The sequence below is a fragment of the Leishmania mexicana genome, chromosome 4, assembly GCF_000234665.1.
Source record: "Leishmania mexicana MHOM/GT/2001/U1103 complete genome, chromosome 4".
Taxonomy (NCBI): Eukaryota; Euglenozoa; class Kinetoplastea; order Trypanosomatida; family Trypanosomatidae; genus Leishmania; species Leishmania mexicana.
Window position 1 is genome coordinate 212,280 of NC_018308.1, and position 22,926 is coordinate 235,205.

The 22,926-nt window shown below is 64.0% G+C and overlaps 5 protein-coding genes across 5 annotated transcripts; all 5 read right to left on the minus strand.

Moving 5' to 3' along the window:
* Positions 1-1,206: 1,206 nt before the first annotated feature.
* LMXM_04_0560 (putative tyrosine phosphatase) lies at positions 1,207-2,085 on the minus strand (the record flags this gene model as incomplete). Its single annotated transcript, XM_003871774.1, has 1 exon — positions 1,207-2,085. The coding sequence occupies one exon, from the start codon at positions 2,083-2,085 to the stop codon at positions 1,207-1,209; it is 879 nt and encodes a 292-aa protein (XP_003871823.1).
* Positions 2,086-2,648: 563 nt separating this feature from the next.
* Positions 2,649-7,232, minus strand: LMXM_04_0570 (conserved hypothetical protein; the record flags this gene model as incomplete). The annotated part of the gene is made up of 1 exon (XM_003871775.1): positions 2,649-7,232. The coding sequence occupies one exon, from the start codon at positions 7,230-7,232 to the stop codon at positions 2,649-2,651; it is 4,584 nt and encodes a 1,527-aa protein (XP_003871824.1).
* Positions 7,233-9,304: 2,072 nt separating this feature from the next.
* LMXM_04_0580 (putative spermidine synthase) lies at positions 9,305-10,156 on the minus strand (the record flags this gene model as incomplete). Its single annotated transcript, XM_003871776.1, has 1 exon — positions 9,305-10,156. One exon carries the CDS (start codon positions 10,154-10,156, stop codon positions 9,305-9,307), a length of 852 nt encoding a protein of 283 aa, XP_003871825.1.
* Positions 10,157-11,688: 1,532 nt separating this feature from the next.
* Positions 11,689-12,378, minus strand: LMXM_04_0590 (hypothetical protein; the record flags this gene model as incomplete). Its single annotated transcript, XM_003871777.1, has 1 exon — positions 11,689-12,378. One exon carries the CDS (start codon positions 12,376-12,378, stop codon positions 11,689-11,691), a length of 690 nt encoding a protein of 229 aa, XP_003871826.1.
* Positions 12,379-13,088: 710 nt separating this feature from the next.
* On the minus strand, positions 13,089-22,103 carry LMXM_04_0600 (hypothetical protein; the record flags this gene model as incomplete). Its single annotated transcript, XM_003871778.1, has 1 exon — positions 13,089-22,103. One exon carries the CDS (start codon positions 22,101-22,103, stop codon positions 13,089-13,091), a length of 9,015 nt encoding a protein of 3,004 aa, XP_003871827.1.
* Positions 22,104-22,926: the final 823 nt, after the last annotated feature.

A 22,926-nucleotide genomic window follows, 5' to 3' on the forward strand; every position in this document is an offset into this window, starting at 1 on the left:
CGCGCAGCAGTCGTGCACACGCAGGCACGCAGGCACACAGCAGCGGCAGGCGGGGGAGGCGGCGCGGCGAGCGGGTGGCGCATCAGCCAAGGCTTGAACTTGAAACGGAACGTGAAGCAGTCGCTCATGTGAGTGGGTCCGATTGAAGGGCTAACTTCATTGGCCTGCTAAGGGATGTGTCGCATCATGCGCGTGGCCACCCCCCCTGTTGCAGAGGTGTGCGTGCGCGCAAGGCGGCCTTCTCGCAGCAGTGCGGGGCCACTCGGAGAGCCACAGACGGGATGAGGACAGATGGCCAGAGAGTTTGAGTGCGGTAGAGGACTGCCTCGGGCTCCTCGACAGGATGGCGGAGCAGAGTGAGAGGGAGAGGCGGAGATGGTGCGTACGTGTGCGCGTGTATGTGACGCGGACGGGCGCGGGCGTGTGTGTGTGTGTAGGTTTGCGACGATGGGCAGATGCGTAGAATGTAAGGGCGAAGACCATGGTGGCGGAGGACTGAGGTGAAACTTAGCGGTGACGACAGTTGTCGCGCATAGAGTTGCATCGCCTCTCCCGGCACGGCGTTCTCTTGAGTGGAGAAGGGGCGAAAGGACGCGGCTGTTTGTGGGGGAGGGGGGAGGGGAGAAAGAATGAGCTTGCGGAGACCAAAGGTGGCCTCTCAGAAATATCAGCCATCTCGAGCCACTGTTGCTGCATCGAGCTGCGTGCGCACGTGCGGATGGACGCGTTTTGGCGTCTGGGAGAGGCTTCGTCTGCTCATGGTACCCCTTCGGATTCGGCGGCACGCGCTACTCTGCCCCCTCCCCCCTCACCGTGCGCATGGGTGGCCATGTCTGTTGAAGTCCGACGATGGCCGTCCAAGGGATGCGGTCCTCGACCATCATCCTCGGCGTGGTGGCTCACACACACACACGGGCCCGCTCGTATAATGGTTAGGGACCTGATGCCCAACAGCGAAGGGAACGGGGGTGGGGGAGAAAGGTGCGCAGAGGTACACGCGCACGGAATAGAATACACGTAGCCAAAGTCACCTCAACAACCACAAGGCAATGAAGATACAGCACAGTTCGCCTCTACGGAGGCGGAGGCGGAGGGAGGGGCTTCGACCGTGCCGGTCTGTCAGCCACTGCTGCTCCGACGCCACCTGAGCGGCGGTGTGTACATGTTGGGAGAGCTGGGAAAAGGCGGTGGCGGACGCACCCCCAATCATGTCGCCTCTCCCATGCTAGCCGCGGCCGCTGCTGTTGCTGCAGTAGCCATAATAGAGGGCGCTGGGGAGTGGCCGCTGTTGCTGGCGCTCGTCGGGGCCGCGGACGTGACGGGCTGTGACGGCTGCTGCTGCGGCATGGCTCCCGCAGCTGAAGGGCCGGATGTGGATGCAGTGACCGTCGGGCCGTTACCCGAGGTAGCGGCAGCCGCCGCCGCTGCGTTTCCCGTAGATTTGGTCGCGACGCCGGCACTCTTCTTCATGAGGTGCTTGTCCGGTGCGAGGAGGCTGTACCCGAGCTGCATCGCCTCCGCCTCCATGAGTTCGCGATCGGACGTCACGAGCGTCACGCGCGGCGTCACGGTCACCCACGACGCCACAAACGGCGGGGTCAGCTTCACAATGGGGTGGTAGAGCTCGACGTACTGCTGATCCCCCACTCGAGCCTTGTCGCTGGCGAAGCGCTTGTACTCCTCGAAGATGGACACCAAAGACCAGCCTTGCAGGTGACGCAAGCATGCCACGACGGTGCCGGTGCGGTGCTTGCCCTTGTTGCAGTGGATGAGCAGGGGAAGGTTTCGGGTGTCACAGATGGCGCCGAGAATGCGGTGCATCAGGGGCTCGGAGATGTCGCAGAACGGCTCCTTGTTACCCTCCGTCGGGAAGCGCAGGACATGAATGCCGTTCTCCTCGCAGAACTTGAGATTGCTCTCGGCGTAGTCCTCAGGGCAGAGGTAGAGGATGCTGCGCAGCCGCAGCGCGCAGAGGAAGGCGTAATTCTTCTTGGTCGGGTACCCGCTTCGGTACACGCCAGGGCACACCATGGAGAAGTTGATCGTCGGCACGAGAGGCTCTCGTGAGGCAGAGGCGGTGGGCATCCGATGGAGTTGCCTTGCCGAACAATCGCCGCCGTACCCTCTTGTGCGGGTGTGTGGTGGTGGTGGTGGTAGTGTGTGGTGGGGAGGGAGGGAGGGCTGCTGGCAGTATGCGTGCGTACTGTTGAAGTGCGATGGAAAGCTGCTACCACGCTGTCGCGCGTCCGTCGAGCGTCCATCGGCGGGTTAGGCAGGCAGGCAGGGAGGGAGGGAGGAGGAGAGAGGATGCGTACACGCCCCCTCCGGCAGGAATGGCATGCGGTAAAGGTCGAAGACAACTTGGTGCCTGTCGCACGTCTTGCGCATCGTCGGACTCGCTTGCAGGACATCGGGCGCCTGGTGGGCGCCAGTGCGCAACGCGTGAAGAGTGTGTGGCAGAGGGAGTGAGTGAGTGGGGGTGGGGTGGGGTGGGGGAAGCGGCGGAGATATAGATGATACACAGTTGAACGCCAAGTCAGAGACACTCGTACGTGGCCATGCAGGTCCCACCGTACACGGCCTCCACACCACGTGAACCCCTTCCGCACAACGGCTTCTCATGCGCGCATACCCTTCTTTATTTTCCGCTAGAAGAAGCTGTCAAGGGTATGTGGTCGAGAAGCCGCCGTCGGTTGCTGCTGGCTGACATTCCCCGCTGCCGCTGCGTACGCCGTCGAGTGCGTCGCCGTGCCGGCGAAGAGGCTGTCCATTACGCCGCGAGGTGCCGGCGCCACGGCGGCAGCGGGCGTCGGCGAGAATGCGCCGCTGATGCATGGCGGTGTTGTTTCCATCCCACCTAGCATCACTGGAGGTCCAAGTGGTGCACCGGTACTCCACACGCCACCCGCACTGCCACTGTCGACGCTGTCGGCGACGTGTGTCTGTGGTCTCTCAGCTGCCGTTGCCTGCACTGGGGCTGGCTGCACGCTCACCATCGCCGATGGTGTCTGGACGCCCCACGAGTCCCACACGTCGCGGTGGTGCGACGCCGAGGTTGCCGTAAAGGCACGCACGGGTGGTGCTTGGTGTTGCTGCGCACCTCCACCAGGGCCTCGATCCGGCATGACGGGGCTCACAGAGGGGTAGTCCTGCGGGACGCCGCTGGTGAAGGCGCTCCACACCGACGGCGGCGGGGCTGTTGCCTGCTCTGGCGCGGGAAGCGAATACAGAGAGTCTTGTGGGACCGACGTCTCCGCAGGCTTCTCGGCTCTCGATGGTGGCAGCAGTCGCGGCTGCGCAAACGAGGCGGAAGACGACGCAGCAGACGCGGGTGGCTTCGCTACTTGCGAGAGCGACTGTTCCAATACGGCGCGCACCGCACGAGCCTCAACCTCGCGCCACATGTTCATGCACGACGGGCACAGGCGCCCTACTAGCAAGTAGGCCGCTGCGGACCCGGCGTTCAGAGCGTCCCCGCCGGCGCTCGCTGATGAGGTTTCTGCCTCGCCTGGTGCGGCAGGACGCAGTAGCGGCCCGTACGCGTCGAACCTGTGCACAATGTCGAGCGGTAGGGCATGACAGATGTAGAGAGACGCTTTCGACATGGCTTGCAGATCCCGATCACGCTGCTGTTCATCGGCGCTGATGCTGGTCTTATCCCGACCGCCGTCCGGGTCAGCGCCGGTGCTGGCGGCGGGGTCGAACACCTCCGACTCGATCCTCTGCCCACTCACATACGTCCTTCCTCCGCTGTGGGCGCCGGCCTCAGGGACGTTGTAGCCGCCACTGCCGAGACCTGCCACTCGCACCACGTTGACACAGTCATGCAGCGTGAAGTCCATGTCGAGTGCGATGTGCTGCTGCTGCTGCTGCTGCCGGGCATACTTCATCCGCTGCGGTGGAGGCATACAGGTCTTGAGGAATGCTTGGACAGTGCGGTGACGGTGGTGGAGGTGCCGGCCGCGACGGTCACTGGCAGCACCACCTGCTTCTCCGCTGCTGCTCTCCATCGAGGGTTTCTCCAAGTGTGATGTGACAGCGAATGACTGTCGGGCCACTGGCAGATCCGAAAAAAGCGGAACGCAAAAGGTGTGCAGGCAGGCGATGGCAGCGGGGAGGTAAGCCGTGTGCAGTCCACGCGAGCGTACGTTGGCGGCGTAGCCATGCTTCATCACCTTCGCGACCTTCGAAAAAAATACGCGAAAGCTGCCACCGCCACCGCCACCATCGTTGCCGTGGCCATACACCCCAGAACCACCCCCATTGTAGGCCGCACGCTTTGCGGCGGCAACCGCGCCTTCCTCAGCGCCGTTGTAGCCGCCCGCGAGAAGCCGGATGGCACGCGGCACGCTCACCGCCGATGAGGGCCCCGGCCGGTTCGCGAACCACTGCGTGACCACAGAAGCGTACACGAGCCCGACCGCGTCCACGGAGACCATGTCGGCGTACAGCTCCGCGTAGTGCAGACGCGCACGACTACACAGGAGAGCAAACAGTGCCAGGTAGCGGACGTTGGCCAGGAGCGGATGGCCTTTCTTGCCGCTGCCGTGATGCTGAGAGGCCTGCTCCTTGCCCACGCGCGCTGGTGCAGCGCCGGAGAAGACGCGACGCAGCCCCACCTGCTCCGCAGCCAAGACCGCGCACTCGAACTGCTTGAACATGTGCGTGTGGGCGACGCGCTCTGCCAGTGCGTGGTGCTGGTCCATACCGGGCACCAAGAACACAGACAACTCAATGGCCGTGGCGCGACGCTGTCCACCTCCGCCAGCGCCACCGCTGCCGAGGGTCGTCGCGGACAACCCTCGGCGGTACGCCCCTGTGAAACGACTCACCATGTAGTCGAACACACCAGCCTGGATCTGCCAAACCTCGCTAAAGGACAGCGCCGGGAACTGCGGGACAGGGGGAGGAGCGAAGGACGTCGCTAAAGACGCGGGGCCACCGGCGAAGGACTTGGAGAAGGATCGTGTGAAGGCCTCCGTGATGGAGCGGAGCGAAGCAGTGTCGTCGCCGTCGTCATCGCCGGTGCGCGTCGCTGTGAGCTCACCATCGCCCTCTTCGGCGTCGCTGTAGATGCTACGATTTGCTAAGGTGTCGTTGGGCGTGCTCTCGAAGGACATGTTGGTACCGGTGCCGGCGGTCGTGATGGCCTGTCGCAGTCCTCGTGCCAGGCGCGCCGCCAGCGACTCAAGATCCTGTAGTCGGGCCTGCGTGTGCTGTGCCACCGCCTCCAGGCTGTGCCGGAATAGACGGCGCTTATCAACGCTCACCACGCGGCGCAGCTGGTCTCGCAGGTTGTCGCTGAAGGCAGGCAGGAGGTCCAGCGCTGCTGCGTCCATAACGTTCGACTTCGCCACGGCGTGCAGGCTTCTACGAACGGCGCCGTAAAGATCGACGGCGCGGCGGCTCTCATCTTCCTCGCCGTTGTGCGACACGATTCGACAGGGATTCACGTGCGCGCGAGTCGCCCAAGCGTTCACGGCGCTGCTGCTGCTGCTGCTAGCCGCCGCCGCCGTTGCCGCCGACCCGCCCGACGGGTCGGTCGATGTCGGAGAATCGGACTCCGAGAACCGCGCTACTGGCTCCTGCGGGCATACACCAACGCAGCCGGTTCGAGCGTCGGCAATCCAAGTCCGCAACGCGCGCTTGCCGCTGCCGCTGCCACCGTCGCCGGCGGCGCTCACGCCTGTCTCGCCTGGTGAGACAGAGGAGAGGAGGATAAGATAGGGCTGAATGGCTGCGGTGCTGCCGACTAGAAATCCGCTGCTCTCTGTCCGCTGCGAGGGTAGGACTGCGGCAGGCGGCTTACCTGACGAAACTTTCGGCTGCTGCTGCTGCGTAAAGGGGGGGTTCAGTAGGGTCTGCAGCAGCCCCGTCACAGCGGCCAGATGCGGCGGAAGGTATGGGACGAGCGGGGACACCCACGTGAGCGGGCTCAGCAGCGCCAGCAAGCTGACGACACACGCAGACGCGTGCTGCGGGGTGGCGCCGAGCACCACCACCCGCTCCTCCTGCATCAGGAGCGACTGCAACACGCGCAAGGCGTCTTCGTTGAAGCTCAGAAAAAGGAGCGACAACGGCACGTCGGCGTAGGGGTAAAGCAAGTCGAGGGGGCGGGAGAAGGTCAACGGATTCGAGGTAGACGACGCGAGTGGATGTGATGCGACGGCGCCACCACTGCTGCTTGTGAGCGCCAGCTGCACGGTGAAGGTGTCCCCGGGCAACGTGCGACTGCTGGCAGAGCCAGAGAGAAGCAGCTCCTTCGCCAGCGGCAGCACAACCTCCTCCTGTATCGCGTCGTCGAGGAGCGCCGTGTAGATGCTGTGGGGGAGGGCGGCGCTGGCTGACGCCGACTCCGTGGATGCGACGTGCTCACGGTACTGCCGCTGAGCGACGTAGCTCATGGCCGCCACCGCCTCGTGCGTGATGGCGCGCATGAAGTTGAACACCGGCGCATCACTCAGCACACACCAGAGAAGCACGCTGGCCTCCTCGTCGCTGTCGTCACGCAACGAGGCGTCCGAGCGCTGACTGTCCATTGCAGCTTTCGCCGCGGCGGCGGCGGCATCGCTCACTCCGCCGCCGCCGCTGAAGACGTCACCCTCCAGAATGAACGCGTAGCCGTGTATGTAGCCACCATCCTCACCGGTGTCTGCGTAGTGCACAATGTCGTTGTACCGCATCGGACCACCGCGAGCGTCGGGCTCGACAGACGATGCGGTGCCTTCCCCCGCACAGCAGCGCACCGCCTGCTGCTCGCACCACTGCACGAACTGCGATGATGGCAATGTCAAGTAGCAGCCCTCCGCAGCGACAGGCAGGAGGCACCACGGGTTCAGCTGCGGGCTGTGCGGCGTGACCGTGCTGCACCATGCCACGTCCTCGACGAAGTTCGCCGTTGCGGCTGCCACAACACCTTGCAGCTGGCTACTATCCATGCCTCTGCTGCTGCCGCTGCGCGATACGGGAGCGACCTCGGCCGAGGAGGCCAGCGTTACTGTCCGCGTAAGCTTCACAGATGTCCGCACGACGTAGGTCTGCAGCTGGCGCAGCCTTACCTGCTGTGCCAGGCGGTCAGCGGCAAGGGCGCTGAGCAAGCCGTGTAGTGAGGGATGTGCTTCCAGAAAATGCGCCGCTTCTTTTGGTGTGGCTGTGGCTGGCCGCAGCGATGACGTCAACGTCAGCGGCGGCCCTTGCGCGTAGTGCGAGACGATGGACAGTTTTGGCAGCATGGGAGCCGCCACGCCTGCCGAGGACGTCGAGGGAGCAGACGCCGACAGACCAAAGTGCACCGTGGCACGAAGCAGGAGAAGGCGCGTGATGAGCGGAACGCCGTCGCCAGCGCCGCCGCCACCACCGCCGACTGTCCCGCCAAACATTCTTACGCCGCGACCACCACCAACCAGCGGGGGCTGAGGAGTCGGGGAGATCACAGCAAGCGAAGAGGAAGAGAACGAGCAGGAGAGTTCAAAGGTGTGTGTGCACGTGTGAGGACATCGTGCGCGCGTGCAAGCCGGACGCAGTGTGCGATGACACACGAGAAGTACCGCTGCCGCTGCCGCTGCTGCTGATGATGATGATGATGATGCAGATGCTGCTGCTGCTGCTGATGATGATGATGATGATGCAGATGCTGCTGCTGATGCTGATGATGATGCTGCTGATGATGCTGCTGATGATGCTGCTGATGCTGATGATGCAGATGCTGCTGCTGATGATGCTGCTGATGCTGCTGATGATGCTGCTGATGCTGCTGGCGAGTCTTCTTCCGTCGTGGGCGCGTTTCTCTGGGAGTGTGTGCGCACGAAGGGCGGAGAGAGAGAGAGAGGGGGGCGGGGGGCGAGGCGCACACGCCCACACAGGCGGCAGGGCAGTTCGCGTGTGCGGTGGTGGTGGTGGTGGTGGTGGTGTGATAGCGCGTCCGTCGATAGGCGTGAAGGCCAGAGGAAAAGACAAGACAAGCAACACACAACAGCCATAACAACGGAAGAAGAACGCAAGTGCGCACGCTCGCAGGCAAGCACCATCACATGGACGCTGCGCGGGCTGGGGGGGGGGGAGGGGAGGGGGCGAGAGGACGTGCGCGTCGCCACGAAACGGTAAGGGAACGAGGACAAGGGAAACGACGATAGTGGCTGCGGAGGACTCAATAAAATACCTTGCCTGGTGCTGGATGGGAAAGCACACAGACACAGAGACACAAACTCGGGGGGGGGGCGCAAGTGTACGTACGTCCACGCCAGCGTGTCGTCGATACTGCCGTGTAAAAGAAAGGCGGTGGGGGGGGCGTGCTACGACGGTGAATCTTGTTGTGGCAAAGACTCGGACGCCTGTCGCCACACTATCTACACCTGCCATCACGACGATCATGAGTAGTTTCGGGAGCAGCAGCCGAGAGAAAGAATGGTGAAGGCGGAAGGTTAGCTAGGTTGAGGGATGGAGAGAGCAGCAGCAGCGGAAGAGTGCCATAGGTGGGGCTCACAGCTCTCTCAAACTTCCTCTGTTCGCACGCTCGAGGCCGCATGAGCAGGTGGCGCACGCGTGCGCCACCTCACGGTAGGATGCGCGTGCGCAGTGATACACACCTCTTCCTCTTTTTCCCACGGTGTGCGCTGGCGGTGATCCTTGCTTCGCTTGATGTTACGATGCGATCAACGTCGTACAGTTCCTCTGCTTGTAAGGGGGGGGGCCGGGGCGAGATTGGCGGTGGCCAACGTTCACCCACGCACGCATCGCTGCCTATATCAACGCACACCACCATGTAGGCGGCATGGCGAGCGATGCCGTGTCGGCGGCGCGACTCAAGTGAAACCATAGACAATAGGAAACAAAACCGCCGCCGCCGCCGCCGCCCCTCTCTCCCCCTTCAACGAACGGGGCGCAGTCGTGTACGGTGTAGGTGCGTATCGGTGGGTGACCTCCTCCCATCTTTCTGCCCCGCAGCCATGCACTTCCCCCGCATCCTCGTGCAAGCAACGCGCCGGTACACACACACACAGAGGGGAGGGGGGGGCTTAGAACGACTAAAGTATAGTTAATGTGCGGAAAAAAAAGGACGATGACGTGGGAGGTTAAGGGAGAGGCCGGAAGGGGTGTGTGTGTGTATGTGTGTGTCTGTGTCTCTGTGTGTGTGTGTGTGGTTGCCGCTGGTGGTCCCCTAGTGATGGAGTGCGCAGCGGAGGTACAGAGGGCGGGCTGAAGCTGTCGCAGGCGGCAGGCGAGTGCGCAGCGCATCGACACTGAGCCTTTTAACGCTTCATATCCCCCCCAATCCCGCCGCCGAGCCAGAGGCTCCTCCCCTCCTCTACTCGTTCAGGTGAGCCGCGAAGCGCGGCAGCACGAAGGCCGCCTTATGCATGTCGCTGCTGTAATACTTGAGCTGGTCGGCGAACCCGAGCGACTCCACCGGCCTCAGGGGCACCGTCACGTCCGTGTCTGCTGACTTGGCGCAGACCAGCGTGCCGATGCTGCCGCATGGGTAGGTCGGGATGTAGATCATTGCGTACTTGACCGTGGAAAAGCCAATATCCTTCTTCAGGAAGCTCATCATCTTCTCTATCAACGGGCGGTGCAGCCAGATAGACTCGCCCTGGTTGCACACGACGCCGCCCGGCCGCAGGATGCGGAGCACGTTCGCGTAGAAGTCCGCGCCAAACAGCTCCGACGCCGGCCCCTTCGGGTCCGTCGTGTCGATGATGATGACATCGTACACGCTATCCGGCGCGTTCTTCACGAAGGCGGCCCCGTCCCCAACGGTCGCCGTCACGCACGGGTTCGCGAAGCCGCAGGCGATCTGTGGGAAGTACATCTTGCTCTGTTGAATCACAGCGCCGTCAATGTCAACGAGCTCGACGGACTGCACAGTGCCGTCCTTCTCGCTCTTGTGGCGCAACACCTCGCGCACGACACCGCCATCGCCGCCGCCGATAATAAGCACGCGCTCCGGCTTGTGGTGGCACGTCAGCGACAGGTTCGCAAGCATCTCATGGTACACAAACTCGTCGTAGTCCGTGAGCTGGATGGCGCCGTCGAGGGTCATGACGGTGCCCCACGGCCCGCTCGGGTCGGACTCGAACACCGTCAAGTGCTGGAACTCGGTGGGTTCGTCATACAGAACCTTCTCCACCTTGAGCCCCTGTGCCTGGCCGGGCCACATGGTGCTCTCTTCACGGAACCAGCCATCGGACAGAAGACCGGGGCCTGGCATCTTCACGCTTCTGCACACTCGAACTTTTATCGATAGGTCGCTTGCGGCTGAGCGCCACGCCGGAGGAGGTGGATGGTGGCTGTTTGGGTTGGTGTGCGGCTGTGCGAGCTGCTCGTGCGTGAGCGTGAGCAGAGACCTAGCATCAAGGGGGGAGGAGGAGGAGGAGGAGGAGGAGAGGGGGAGAGGCTATAGGTTCACGCACCGGTTGTGCGGGAGCGAGTCCATGCAGTATCTTGTCATCCAGCTCACCATCACTCGCGCGGAAGGAAAGAAAAACGCGAAACAAAGGCAAGGCGAGACAAGCCGACCTTGCCAGCGGCGCTGCTTGCGGAGGTGCGTGCGCCGCTGGCGAAGAGAAGGGACATGGGAAAGGGAGGGGTGGTGCGCGCTCGAGAGAGCGAGAGCGCGAGCGCGTGACGGTATCCACCGACAGATGACCGTCTGTTTCGCTGCTGAGGCGTGTTCTTGCCACTTTCCCCGCACACCTCCGTGCCGCCGCCACCGCCGTCCTCTCCCTCGCACACACACACACACACGCGCTCACGTGGGGGGGGGAGGAGAGGGAGGACGTCTGCCGGCTTACCCATCACTCCATCAGCTTCTCACCATCAGAGGCGGACGCTGCGGTCCCACCTCGGTTACGCATGCAGGAGCTGGGAGAGAGAAGAGCAATGTGCATCCTCTGTGTTGGTGCTGGTCACGCGTCATCTGGCGACTCTCGCTCGCGCACGCGCGCGCCATCGCCGGCGTACTCGCCCACATGCCACCCCGTCCCCACTTACCCTTCGACAAACGTTTTTTCTTCTGCAGGACTGCGGCCTCGAGCTCCCCACCATCAGCACCTCCGCGCGCTCTAGCCCCGAGTGCCGCGGCCCGGCACAGCTGCGTGGGTGTGTGTGGGGGGACCTCACCCCCACCCCCTGAGCCTTACAACGAAGGACTACTCCCTCCACGTCTACACCCGACAGTTCTCGGAGACAGTGTGCCGGCTGGGTGCACGCTCGCCGTGTGCATCATGCGCACATCACCACGGCAACCAAGCTGACAACGTGGCTGTCCGTCTTCCGGCGTGGGAAGCTGCCAGGACCGTCGCCTCTTCTGTCTTTCAGGGGCTCTGCTGCGCCGTCCACCCCTCACCTCTCACGCCGTGCGAGACGACGCTTGCATTCGCCTGTTGCCGGACTCGGTGTACCCGACATGCTTGACTGTGGTGGTCCCAGTCGGTGTGGTGACCTGGTGAGGCGATGCGCCTAAGCGCTCCGTCTGCTGAGCGGACGTGCGCATCGCAGCTGCCACGCTGTCCGAGCAGAGGAGAGGATAGTCGCAAGAGGGCATGCAGGTAAGGAGTGGGTGAGTGGGCCACTGCTGCTGGTATCACGGCTGTGCCTATCAGCGCATCAGAGGCGTCAGCGCATCCACACCCCCTCCCCTCCCCAAGGCATCACAGCTGCAGAGATTAGGCAAGCACCATACGCCGGTGCTCACTCTGCCAACACGCTCGCGCGGGCGGCCAGCACCAGCAGCGAGAGGATGCAGAATAAATTCACGTAGTTGCAGTAGTGGCGCATGCTGCTGATGTAGCGGTCAAGCCCGCACACGATCAGGCCGCCAATGAGCACCACTAGCATCCCGGCCATGCCGAGACCGCGGACTTGGTTCGGCGGCTGCAGGAGGATAGCGTAGGCAGCCCCGACGCTCACAGCGACGGAGACGATGACGATGATGTTCGTCATCACTTCATCGGCCATGACGTCGAGCTTCTTGATGCGCTCGCGGCGCGCAGTCTGGCCAGCCTTGCGGCGCTCGTCGTTCTCTTGCCAGAACTTCACCTTTTCAGCGAGCGCCTGTGCATCTTTCGCGAGCTGCTCATGGCGCGTCTCCGGGTTCGAGATGGCCGCCAGCCACTCCGCCTCCGCCTCGTCCTCGACGCGACGTTGCTCCTTCGCCAAGACCCGGCTGCACGCGGCGAGGAAGCTATTCGAGGCGAAGACACACAACACCGCGATGAGCATGTCGAAGCTAATCGCGAGCGGAGGATTGGGCAGCAGCTCCGACTCGCGGCTCTGCATGCGGGCACGACTTTTTCGACCAAACGCCTGCCAGAGACCCTCGGGGCCGTCTAGCGACGTGCTCCCGGTGACTACCGTGAGAAAGTAGCAGCTTACGACCATCAGCAGCGCGCTGAGCACGGGCTCCGGAGACGTGAAGACAGACACGATGGATGTGCGACGCGGGTCGGGGATGTAGAGGGGCGTCGTCGGACGCTTGCGGTTGAGCCAGCTCATCGTGGTGTGTATGCTGTGAAAGTTTCGTGAGGGCTCTGGCGATTCGCTTCGACGTCGTCGCGGCTCTGCAGCTGCTCTTGCGAGTGAGGAGGCGTTGGTGGTGGTCTCAAGGGCACGGTGTATACACAAGTCCCCACGCAGGCAGGCTCAGAGCGTTTCGGAGGAGGAGGAGAACGTAAACGGCGTCAGCTTGCGTCGCGAAGAGCGGGCGAGCGCGCGAGTGGTGAGAGCGTCAGTGCGGAGGTGGTCGTGGTGGTTGATCAATGACGGTTGAACAGAAAACAGGTTCATGAAGGTGCGCATGCGCGCAAGTGAACGGCTCAGCAGTGCTCCCTCCCCCTACCCATCCCTTTTCCCATACTCCTCCCGGGTGTCGCCGCTGCTGCCCATGGTGTGCCCAGTGCGTTGAGAGAGCGGCAGAGGCTGTCGCGTGAGGCAGCTCATCCACACGAGCTTCATCTTGTTGCCGCTGCCCCACTTCGTGCCTCGCCATCTCCTCGGAGAGGGGGATGTGTGTGCGTGTGTGTGTGTGTGTGTGTGCGCCATTGCAGCGCTCGGCAAGGACAAGAGTCATGGGGCAAGCACAAAACACCAAGTTAGCATCCATCGCCCTTCCCATACGACGATCGACTTGCTGACACCGGTGAGCACAGATGATGGCTCGCTCCCCCGCACCCCGCTACGGACTGCCTCTCCGAGACGATGGAGGCGAGAAACAAGGAGCGCAGCGCTGTCCCTTCCATGGCCGCGCGCATGATACTTTCCGCCTTGGCTGGGTTGCGCACGACGTGCGTGAGGAACACATCGTGCGGCTCCAGCAGCGTGTACTCCACAGCCGCGCCACGCACACCCTGTGTACGCTCCTTGACCCCCCCTGTGGAGCTCGCGCCGTCAGCGCCAACGGAAGTCGCAGCCGCTGGTGTGCGCATCGCGGCTGTGGACGACGACGCGTTGGACTGCAGTGATGTTTCTCGGGTGACGTCTTGCTTAAAAAACCTTCCTGCCATCAAGTTTGCTGCCGCTGTCGCCCCGGCCTTGGCTTCATCCAGGCTCACGTCCGCATTGGGGCCGGGTCGCAGTCGCTGAGGAGGCGGGTGCAAGCAGGCGGCAAGGTCTTCGCCGCTGCCGCTAGCTTTGCCTGCGATGATGGACTGCACTGTTTTGATATCCTGGTGGATAAGGTGTGTCTGAAGTTGTACGTCCAGCGCATCCCCGCCGTCACCGCCGTCCTTCACGCCGCCCGTCATCGCTGAGGCCTTAGCAAGTGGTTCCTCAGCGCTCAGAGAAGCATCGGGCGGCGTTGCCGTGGCGCGTGTCGCAACATCGGCGTCGCTGATGCCCAGTGCCACCGTCAGGGTAGCGGCCATCGTTGTGGGCCGCTGCGAGGCGGTCGTCAAGCAGGAGATGGGCGCCATCACAGGTGATGTCGAGTGACGTTGGGCGTTTTCCGGCGAATATCTGTCAGCAGCAGCGGCGCTCATGACAGTGGTGGTCGGGGCAGCGGGCGACAACACCGCGTGAGGCGCAAGTGGCGGCACTGAGTGCTGGGAGTTGGTGCGTGCCGCATCCCTCGCTTCAGACATGGGCAGCGTGGAGAGAAGCGTCTGGTGCTGCCGCTCTGTCTCGCGGTCCTCCTGGGTCGGCATCCAGAGAAGATACTCCGCACTGCCTGCCTTGGCGGCCCGTCGCAGCGCCTCCTGCGTTGATGGTGTCAGCTGCGCATAGTAGCGCTCTCCCAAGGACGAAAGGGCGTCCGTTGACGTGGAGTCAGTGGGGGCCGTGGTGCTCTGCAGCTTCTCCCGGCTTGCAGCAGGCTGGATATCGGATGCAACTAAGGTCACCATGTCGCATCCGTCAGTGCGGCGCTCAGCTGCGGCCGCGGCAGCGACCACCTCTGTCGAGCGCCCCACCAAATACGCCGCCGTCTGCTCCGACGCGAAGATGAACGTGGCACCGTAGGCGCAGAGCAGGTACACCATGCCCGCGTTCTGGTTGGCGATGGCGTAGTGCAGCGGGGTCAGCCCGCGTGCGTCGAGAGCGTCGAGTTCCGCACTCACTGTGCGCAGAAGCCACAACGTGCTCTGCTGCCTACGTCGGAGAGACCTCTTCTCGTCACTCGCGGAAGCCGAGGTGCGCTCATCCGGCGCAGCCGGGGAAGACCCGCGCATTGTTGTCGTAGTAGTGGTCATGGCTGAGTGAGGGGAGCTGTAGTAGGACAGCTCGGATGGCGAGTCCGGAGAAGGGCAGGACGGAGATGAGCAGCGGCGGCGGCGGTGGTGGTGGTGGGCTGCTTCCATGGCCCTGTCCGCCTGGGTGCTTCGACTGCGACTGCTGACGAGAGACTGACTCTGACCGGCGCTGGCGCTGTTCCGGTTGGCACCGACGTCGCCCGTTGACACCTCCACGGTGGCCGAAACCGTGGTGATGGATGTCGACTCGTCATCACTCTCTGCGCGAGACGCCTGTCCATCGTCCTGGACGGTCGCAGCCTCCATCACTGTCGTCGCGGCTGCTGCGACACAACGGAGTCCCGCGACGAACTGCGCACGACGGTGCTGGTTCTGCAGGCGCCGAGCCACGATCAGCAGCGCTTGCTGCAGGGCGCGACGGGCACTGGCGGAGGCCATTTGCGCGCAGGCCCGATCCACCGCTGTCTCCACCGCCGCGAGGTGGGTGATGTCGATTGGGACGCCAGCAATGCAGTGGCGCAGCTTCGCTACCGCCAAAACGAAGGCGCGGGCGCGCTGCTGGCGCAGGCGGCGAGGTCGTTCCGCTTCCTCACCCTTAGCTCGCCGGTACAGCTCTCCGGGTGCACCGTGGGCCTCAACAATGCGGCACTGCGCGTTGTCGTGGTTGCTGTTGCTGCTGCTGCTGCTGCTGCTGCTGCACGAACTGGAGTTGTAAGTGTCCTCCTCGCTACCGCACTCACCTCTCTTGCGGCGGCGAGGGGGGTGGCCCATGGTTGCGTAGCAGACGGCCATGCTCGTGTGCAGCGCCGCAGCTGCGGCGATAGAACCAAAGCAAGTCTTCGCCATCACGGTGCTGTCGTTGCTGCCGTCGCCGTCCTCGTCATCTCCGTCCATGCGGGGCCGCTGCGATGACTGACAACGCGAGTTGGCAGGCCGGGGTGACGTCGTCTTTCGAAAGGTAGCGCTGCCGAACACCGTCTTGCGCACCCGACGCCGCACCGCGTCGACGCAACTGTTGCTCTGCAGTAGCGTGACAAGAGCGCGCACGAAGCCCTGCTGGTGTGCTCGCATGCGTCGTTCTCGCGGCGGGGTTGCCGGCGCCGCTGCCGCGTTGGCGGCCTCGTTGAACTCAGCAGACAACCTGGCACTGCTCCACGTGTGGCTGAAGATGTCCGAGGTGGAGCTGGAGGCAACCGCGTCAGTGTCACACTTGAACACCATCTCGGTGGTGCCTGTTCTGCTTGAGTCCGTCGAGGACGGCTCCAGCGACCGTTGCAGTGCCGCCTCGACGCCTGCGACAACCTCACGCGTCGCGGCGGCAGCCGGCGGTGAGGAGGGCGACCTGAAGACATCGTCTAGTTCAACAATCTTTTCCAGCAGAGCTGCTCCTTCCGCGGCAGCCGCACCTCCACCGCTCGCCATCATGAGGTTGACCCAGGGTGCGCTGCTGCTGCTGCTGCTGCTGCTGCTGCTGTTGCCCCTGCTGCTGCCCGCATCTGCAGGGAAGACGCACTCCTCCGTATTGGGCGCATTCGGCTCGGTAGTCGCCGCCGCCACGGCCAAGAACTCGGCCACCCCAGCGAGGTCGAAAGCAGCTTGGCTACTTTGATAGGCGCGTAGCCGCCTCTGCTGTCGACGACGTTGATACGCGTCCTGCGTCGCCGTCGCTGACTCTCGCTGGGGACTTTCAGCGCGCTGCTCCTTCTCAAAGACGTCGTCCAGCGCACACGGAACGTAGTCTGGCGCGCCACGCCAGCGCAGCACGTACGCAAGGCACTCCGTCGAATCGCCCACGGCCGCAAGGTGGAATAGGTTCAGGTGCAGCGGTCGCGCCCAGAAGGCGGCGGGGCCGGTGGAGGGGACGAGGAGGGTCTCGGTGGGCGCGGTTGCTGCTGCTGCTGCTTCGCCACTCACACTTGTATACCGTGAATATCTGTCAGCCTTCTCAGAGAGGGGGACTGCGACGTGCGCCAGCACTGGCTGCTGCTGTTGCTGCTCCGCCGCTAACCTGTCCACATGGAAGCTGATGTTCGCACCACTGGCGAAGTCCAGTAGGGTACTAGTTGTAACGTCGGGTACCGCCGTGGCCTGAGAGAACAGCAACGGCGGCACCGTCGTCGCGCTAGTGGTCGTTCGCGGTTCGCTCGAGCTCGACTCGCGCATCCTTCCGTCCAGTTTCTCTGCATCTCTCACGGACTTGTGCGGAGCCGCGGCGGCGTCACGGCCGTGCGCGACATCCTCGGCGTAGCACCACCGCAGAAGCAGAACCCGTGTCACCTGCGCGTTGCCAAGGACCAAGGCGATGTGCACGGGGTTGAAGTCGTGGAGGCAGCACCGCTCCCACCAAGTTTTCGTGGATGGCGAATCGGGTATGGCGGCCGTGGCAGTAGTGGTGGCGCTTGAGGAGACGCTAGTATCCGCGATACCAGGCGTGTGCGGAGACATCAGCCGACCTGGCGGGTGGATATTGGCGCTGCTAGAGCTGGCACATACGGCGGCGGCGGCTGCCGATATCAGCGACGGAAGCGGCGTGGCGACCGTTCCTGCGCCGTTGTCAGCCAGCGGATGCGCCGTCGACGTCGCAAAGGCGCGGGCTCGCGGTGCAGGAAATGTGGGGAGATCACCAGAGGGGGCGGGGACGGGCAGCGACGCCAGGGAGTCCGGCGCCACGGATACCATCGCGACTAGAGAGGCGGCTCCTGGCGGTGCCGCCAGCAGCACTGGCGGCGGCCGTTCGGGCATACGTGGTGCAGCCGCCATACTCTGTGAAAGTCCGGCCACCACCCGGGCCGTGGTGGCCTGCAAGGCGATGCAGTGCAGCATACTGGCCACTGCCAAATCGGCGTCCAGCTCTACGGCAAGCAGTAGAGGCGACTTGCAGTGCCCATTGGTGATGGGGTTGCCGGCATTGGTGATGTGCATGTCCACCCACTCACAGCGCCGCGTGAAGGCTGCAAGAGAGCCACTGGCGTCCCCCAGTGCCGTGCGCGAGTTGTCCTTCTCGCTCGGCACGAGAAAGGTTGTGTCCCTTCCCTTGTTGTTGGGCTGCCCGGCAGAGCTGCACAGCGCAGCGGTCTTGCCGGCGCCTTTCACGAGGACTTCAGTGTTTTCATTGGCGCTCTCACAACACGAGGCCGCGTTGACCATGGAGGCGAGTGACCGTGTCTCTAGCTCGAGCCCCAGCAGCGGGTTCGCGCCTTCGCGCAGCAGCGTGTTGACGAGCCCAACGGACCCCTGCATCACGGCCAGGTGCAGCGCTGTCAGGCCCTTTGTGGTGGGGAGGTCGACGTGCGCCCCGAGACGCACCAGTGCACCTACCATGCCGTACCAGTGCCCCTCCTCCGGTTCCGCGACAGCTGCTGCTGCTGCTGCCGCCGCCGCCGGAACAGCCGTGGTTGTGGCTGGGATCGCCGTTCGGCTCGGGCCACGCATGGCGCTGCTTGTGCTTCCAGCGGCCGCGTTACCGACGCCCATCGACGACGGCGGCCGCTGCGATGACGGGGTGACGATTTGGGGCGGCGAGACAGCGCACGGCTTGCCAGGCGCACGTGTGGTCACCGGGTCGCTCCTGGTGCACAGGGGGGTCTCTCTTCCTCTCTTCACGCGCGCCGTCGTGCTGCTGTCTGTGGGGGCCGTCTCCGGTGGGCTCCAGAGGTTGCTGTCACAGCCTTCCACTCCACTAGGTGCGTCGCTGCCGGCCGAGTAGGCGGCCTGCAACTGTGCTTGCACCCACTTTAGTCGCTGCTGCTGGTTGTGTCGCCGGCGCCTTGTCACCTGCGCGGCAGCTTGCACGGCAGTGGTTTCCACAGTAGGTATGCCTACGACATGTCGAGCCCCTTGCGCGGCTGCGCTCGGCGACTCGGCCGTGATGTGCGGCGACGTGTGGACTTCGGTGCGGTAGAGCACTGCGTAGTGCAGCGGCGCGTAGCCGGCCTTGTCCAGCACGTTCGGCTCAGCGCCGATGCGGCTGAGAAAGATCGCCCCCTGCACAAACCCTCCCATGGCTGCGTAGTGCAAGGCGCCGCGCCCTTTGGCGTCCACCCGATGCCCATAGGTGTGGCCGTAAACCGCCAGTAAACTCTGCAAGGCGTACGTGTTGTCGCCGTCGCGGCGGACGCAGTCCAGGAAGCGCGCAAAGGTTTCCTCTTCGTTCATCCACGCACACGTTGACGAGGAGCTGAGCGATAGGCTCTCGTTGACGGACACGCTCAGCACCGTCGGGGTGGAGTCGAGCTGTGTCGACGGTGACGATGTCGGCACACCGTCGTCCTCACAGCTGCAGTGCGTCGCAGCGAGGCTGGGCACCACAGTTGCCAGCGCCCGCGAAAGCCATCCATCTTGCGTGACCGAGTGCTGCTGCTGGGCTTCGCTTGCCGTCTCAAGAGCCCCAGCACCGTCGTCGTGATTCCCGGAGTGCAACTCCTCCTCGTTCTCGCCAGAAAGGGTTGGGGCGGCTGTCGTCGTGTCCGAGGCAGACAGTCGCCGTGCCTGCATCGCCCTCTCCCCACGCCGGAGCTCCTCGCGCTCCATCGCGAGCAGCCGTTCTCGCATCTCCAGCTCCACTGCCTCGGCCTTCCCGCCCACGCGTGCGACGGTCGGCAGCGTCAACAGCATTGATCCCTTTAGGTTCTCGCGTGTGAAGCGGGCAGGCGCGGAGCTCAAGTGCCCTAAACTCGGCGTCGGTGAATGCATCGCCAAAGGATTGACGCCCGGCATCAAGCGTAGAAAGGCGGCGGTGACAGTGGGAACAACACCGACGCCGTTCACGTCTTCTGCACCGCCAAGAGCGCGTGGACTGCTGCTGCCAAGCTCCGCCGCATCCGCCGCTTCGCCCGTGGCTTTGCCAAACTGCTGCAGCACCTTCGCCGCCACACTGTGCCAGAACTCCATAGGCGAGATGGCCGTCACCGCGGCCGCGCCGCCTCCAGCTGCGCCGTGTGAGCCTGGTGCGTCGCCGCCGAGGAGCCCATCGTCTTCCCGGTCTTCGCCCGCAACGACGCTTGTTGCGCCTTCTCCCCACGTCGTCGCTGTTGTCGTCACAGCTGAGGGAGGGGGTAGAGAAGGGGCGGAGCCAAGGGCTGTGCCGGCGAAGGAGGCCCCGAGACGGCGCACCATCCACGGCGGGCATGTGCCTCCGCCAGCCTTCATTAGGCGCGCACTTCGATGGGCGATGGAGTGGCGACGGAGACGACTGCCAAACGGCGGCATCACGGTGCCGCTGACTGCCATGCCGACGCTGTTGCCCCGGTTCATCAGCAGCTCCCTGCTCACCGTCGCTGGCCAACCCAGTCCACCGAGCGACCCCGGTGTCGCTGCCGGCCTGGACCTTGTCACGTGCTGCCCCTGCGCGTTCACGGATTCGAGCGAGGGCGGTGTAAAAGAAACTGAGAAGAAGAGTTCCCACCACGTGCGACACAAAAGACGGCGATACTCGGTGGACACCCAACGCAGCGGATCCGCGACGGCGTCGACGAGGTTGGCTACCGCACTCCCCGTCGTAAGCAGCACCGCCGCCGCCCACGCCCACGCGGCGTCTGAATAAAGCTGCAGCATCAGCAGGAGTAGAGCTACCGTCAACACATGCCGAAAGTGGAACGGCACTGGCGTCATCGACGCCAGTGCCGCTGTTGCGGTTGCGCTTATCGCGGTAGATCCTGCCGTCTCCCTACCGTGCAGTTGGCCAGTGGACGGAAGGTGCGAGAGATCAAGGCTGCCGCGGAATGCGCTGCTGCCTGACCTCTGCCAGGTGCGACACGACACACGCGGCCGAAGTCGCTGCTGGCGTGCGGCGACAGAGCCTCTGCGAGCGGCGGGCGTTGTGACTGACGCAGCCGCTGCGGCTTCAGACACCGTGGCAAGAAGCTGCCCGGGTAGTTTCATCCAACGGCCCACAAGTACCCGCTCCGCAGCGAGGAGTAGCAGCCCAGCTACCCCGACAAAGCCCTCTGTGGGGCATGGGACGGCTGCTGCGACTGCAGTGGCTGTGGGCAGTCGTTGAACTCCACGTCTTCCACGCACCAGCCCAGAACTCCCTGGCGTTGTTGACGCTTCTACAGCTGCCAGGGCGGACGTCGCCGCCACGGCGACGGCGACGCGGGCCACCGCTAGCAGAGCAAACAAGAGGAATGTTAGGAGAACCATCACGGCGTCGCTCAGCCAGAAAGCGGCGAGCAGCCGCTGGCGCAAGTGCTGGAGGTGACGGTGCCGTTCACGAGACGAGCGGCCCCTACCACCATCGCCAGTGCGCCCGTGTCGGCTGGTACGTTCCTGTCCCTCCTCGCACGCCCAAGCATGGAAAGACCACAGGCGCCGCCCGGAGCAGCGCAGCAGTCGACGCCACAGGCCGCTGCCGGTGCTTGACGGGTCCTCGTTATCTCTGAAGGCGGACGAGAAGGGGATGTGGCTGGCCTGGCTGCCGGGCTCCACGCTATTCCACAGCGTTTCGTCATCGTCGTCGATGTCATCGTAGTCCTCGTCGATAGAAGATGGGCTTCGCTTCTGGTGCTGCTGTTGCAGTCCGGCAGGACGTAAGCTGCGCCGCCAGGACTTGCGCCGGCTGCCTCTAGGCGTTGTATCCTCCACAAGGACGTCGTCCATGCTCGCCGCCGCCGCGGCCGTTGCCTCGTGGCCGCCAGTATCACGCCTCGTGTGCTTGGCGTGGACGGTGTCGGGAAGGTCGCCGCTGTCTGCGAGGTTGCATTGGGTACTATCACCACGATCGCGGGCACGATTGGCGTACGCGGGCGCACGTGTTGAACGCCGACGCTGCACCGCGAGGGATTGCTGGAGAAGAATTCGAGGTGCCACGATGGAGCCTCGGCACCTGGGAGGCGACAGAGAGGCTACGGCGGCAGCGGCGTAGCTGCCTGTTCCATCGAGGATGGAGGCGGCGTCCTTGCTCACCTCGTCGGTCGCTCCCGCCAACGCTGTTGCCGTAGCTGTGGTGGTGGTGACGTCCACGATGGCCCTCCAGAGGCTGGGATGCTGTTCAGCGGTGCCCATCACTGCGTAGCGCCATTGTGCGTTGCACAGCAGGGCGAAGCTGCTGAAGAACGCCGTCGCGGTGATGGTCTGCAGGAGAGGCTCGTAGATGCCGTAAAGACGCACCATCCTTGTTGCCGCCACCGGTGAGGGCGACGGTGGTACAACTTCTGTCCAAGGGCTCAAGAAAGCATCGAGCACCTCCTGACCTAGCAGCACACACACTTGCCACACTCTCGACGCTGACGAGGATTGCGCAGCTGGCTGTGCCCAGTCGAGACGTGGCGGCGACTCGCCGCCTGACGTCATTGCCCATCGCGGCAGCAGCTGCGAGGAGGCACCCCATAGGGAGGCCGTCCGTTGACCAATGTCCTGACTGCCGCGGCAACGTCGCATCGACCCGGCGGTCATGAAGTAGGCGAGAAAACCTCCATAACACATGTAGTGCGCAACGCAGTACCACGGCTGCACCTCCCGAACGCAAGGCAGGCGGCGGAAGCGCACGAGGAAATAGGTGGCGACAAGACCAGCCAGGGCGTAGCCGGCGAGTGCTACAAGACACACATGCGCCAGCTTCGTCATGCTGCACGCTCTGTGGTGTGCCGCTGCGTTGGAGTTTCAGCTCGAGGGAAGGGAAGGGAAGGGCTGTCGACGCCAGCGAGACGGTGACTGCCCGCAGACGTGTCGCCACTGCAGCGGGAGCGCCTCTCGCCCGTCGCAGCGATCGGGGCAGAAGAATGAATGAACGGATGGGAGAAGGTGTGGTGGCGAACCACAGAATAAGGGAAAAGTGAGTGAGCGAGAGCAGGAGGGGGGAGGGAAGGGGAGGGGGGAGGGGGGGGGGGTTGATGGCGACACGCAGCAGCAGCAGCAGCAGGACGGATGGGGTGGGTATAAGATAAACCAACCAACCACGAAGCAGCAGCAGCAGCAGCGGCGGCGGCACACTGTGGCACCGACGGCGTCGACAAGGGAGGGGGAGAGGGGGTAACGTGTATGTGCGTGTATGTATGTGCGAGAGAGGGGGGGCGCAAAGTGTGTGAGCGAAGAACACGCGTGACTGGGCCTGCACGTGTGTGTGTGTACGTCTCTCTCCGTCCGCCTTGTATGGGTGCGTGCGTGCGTGGCTGTGCGTGTGAGTGTATGTTTAGTCGTATATCAACACATAGATGTATATGAGACTGCGCCACTGAGTGCTGTCTGCGTGTTGAGGGGGGAGTGTGTGTGGGTGGGGGTGGGTAGGGAGGAGGGCTGAATGGGGAGA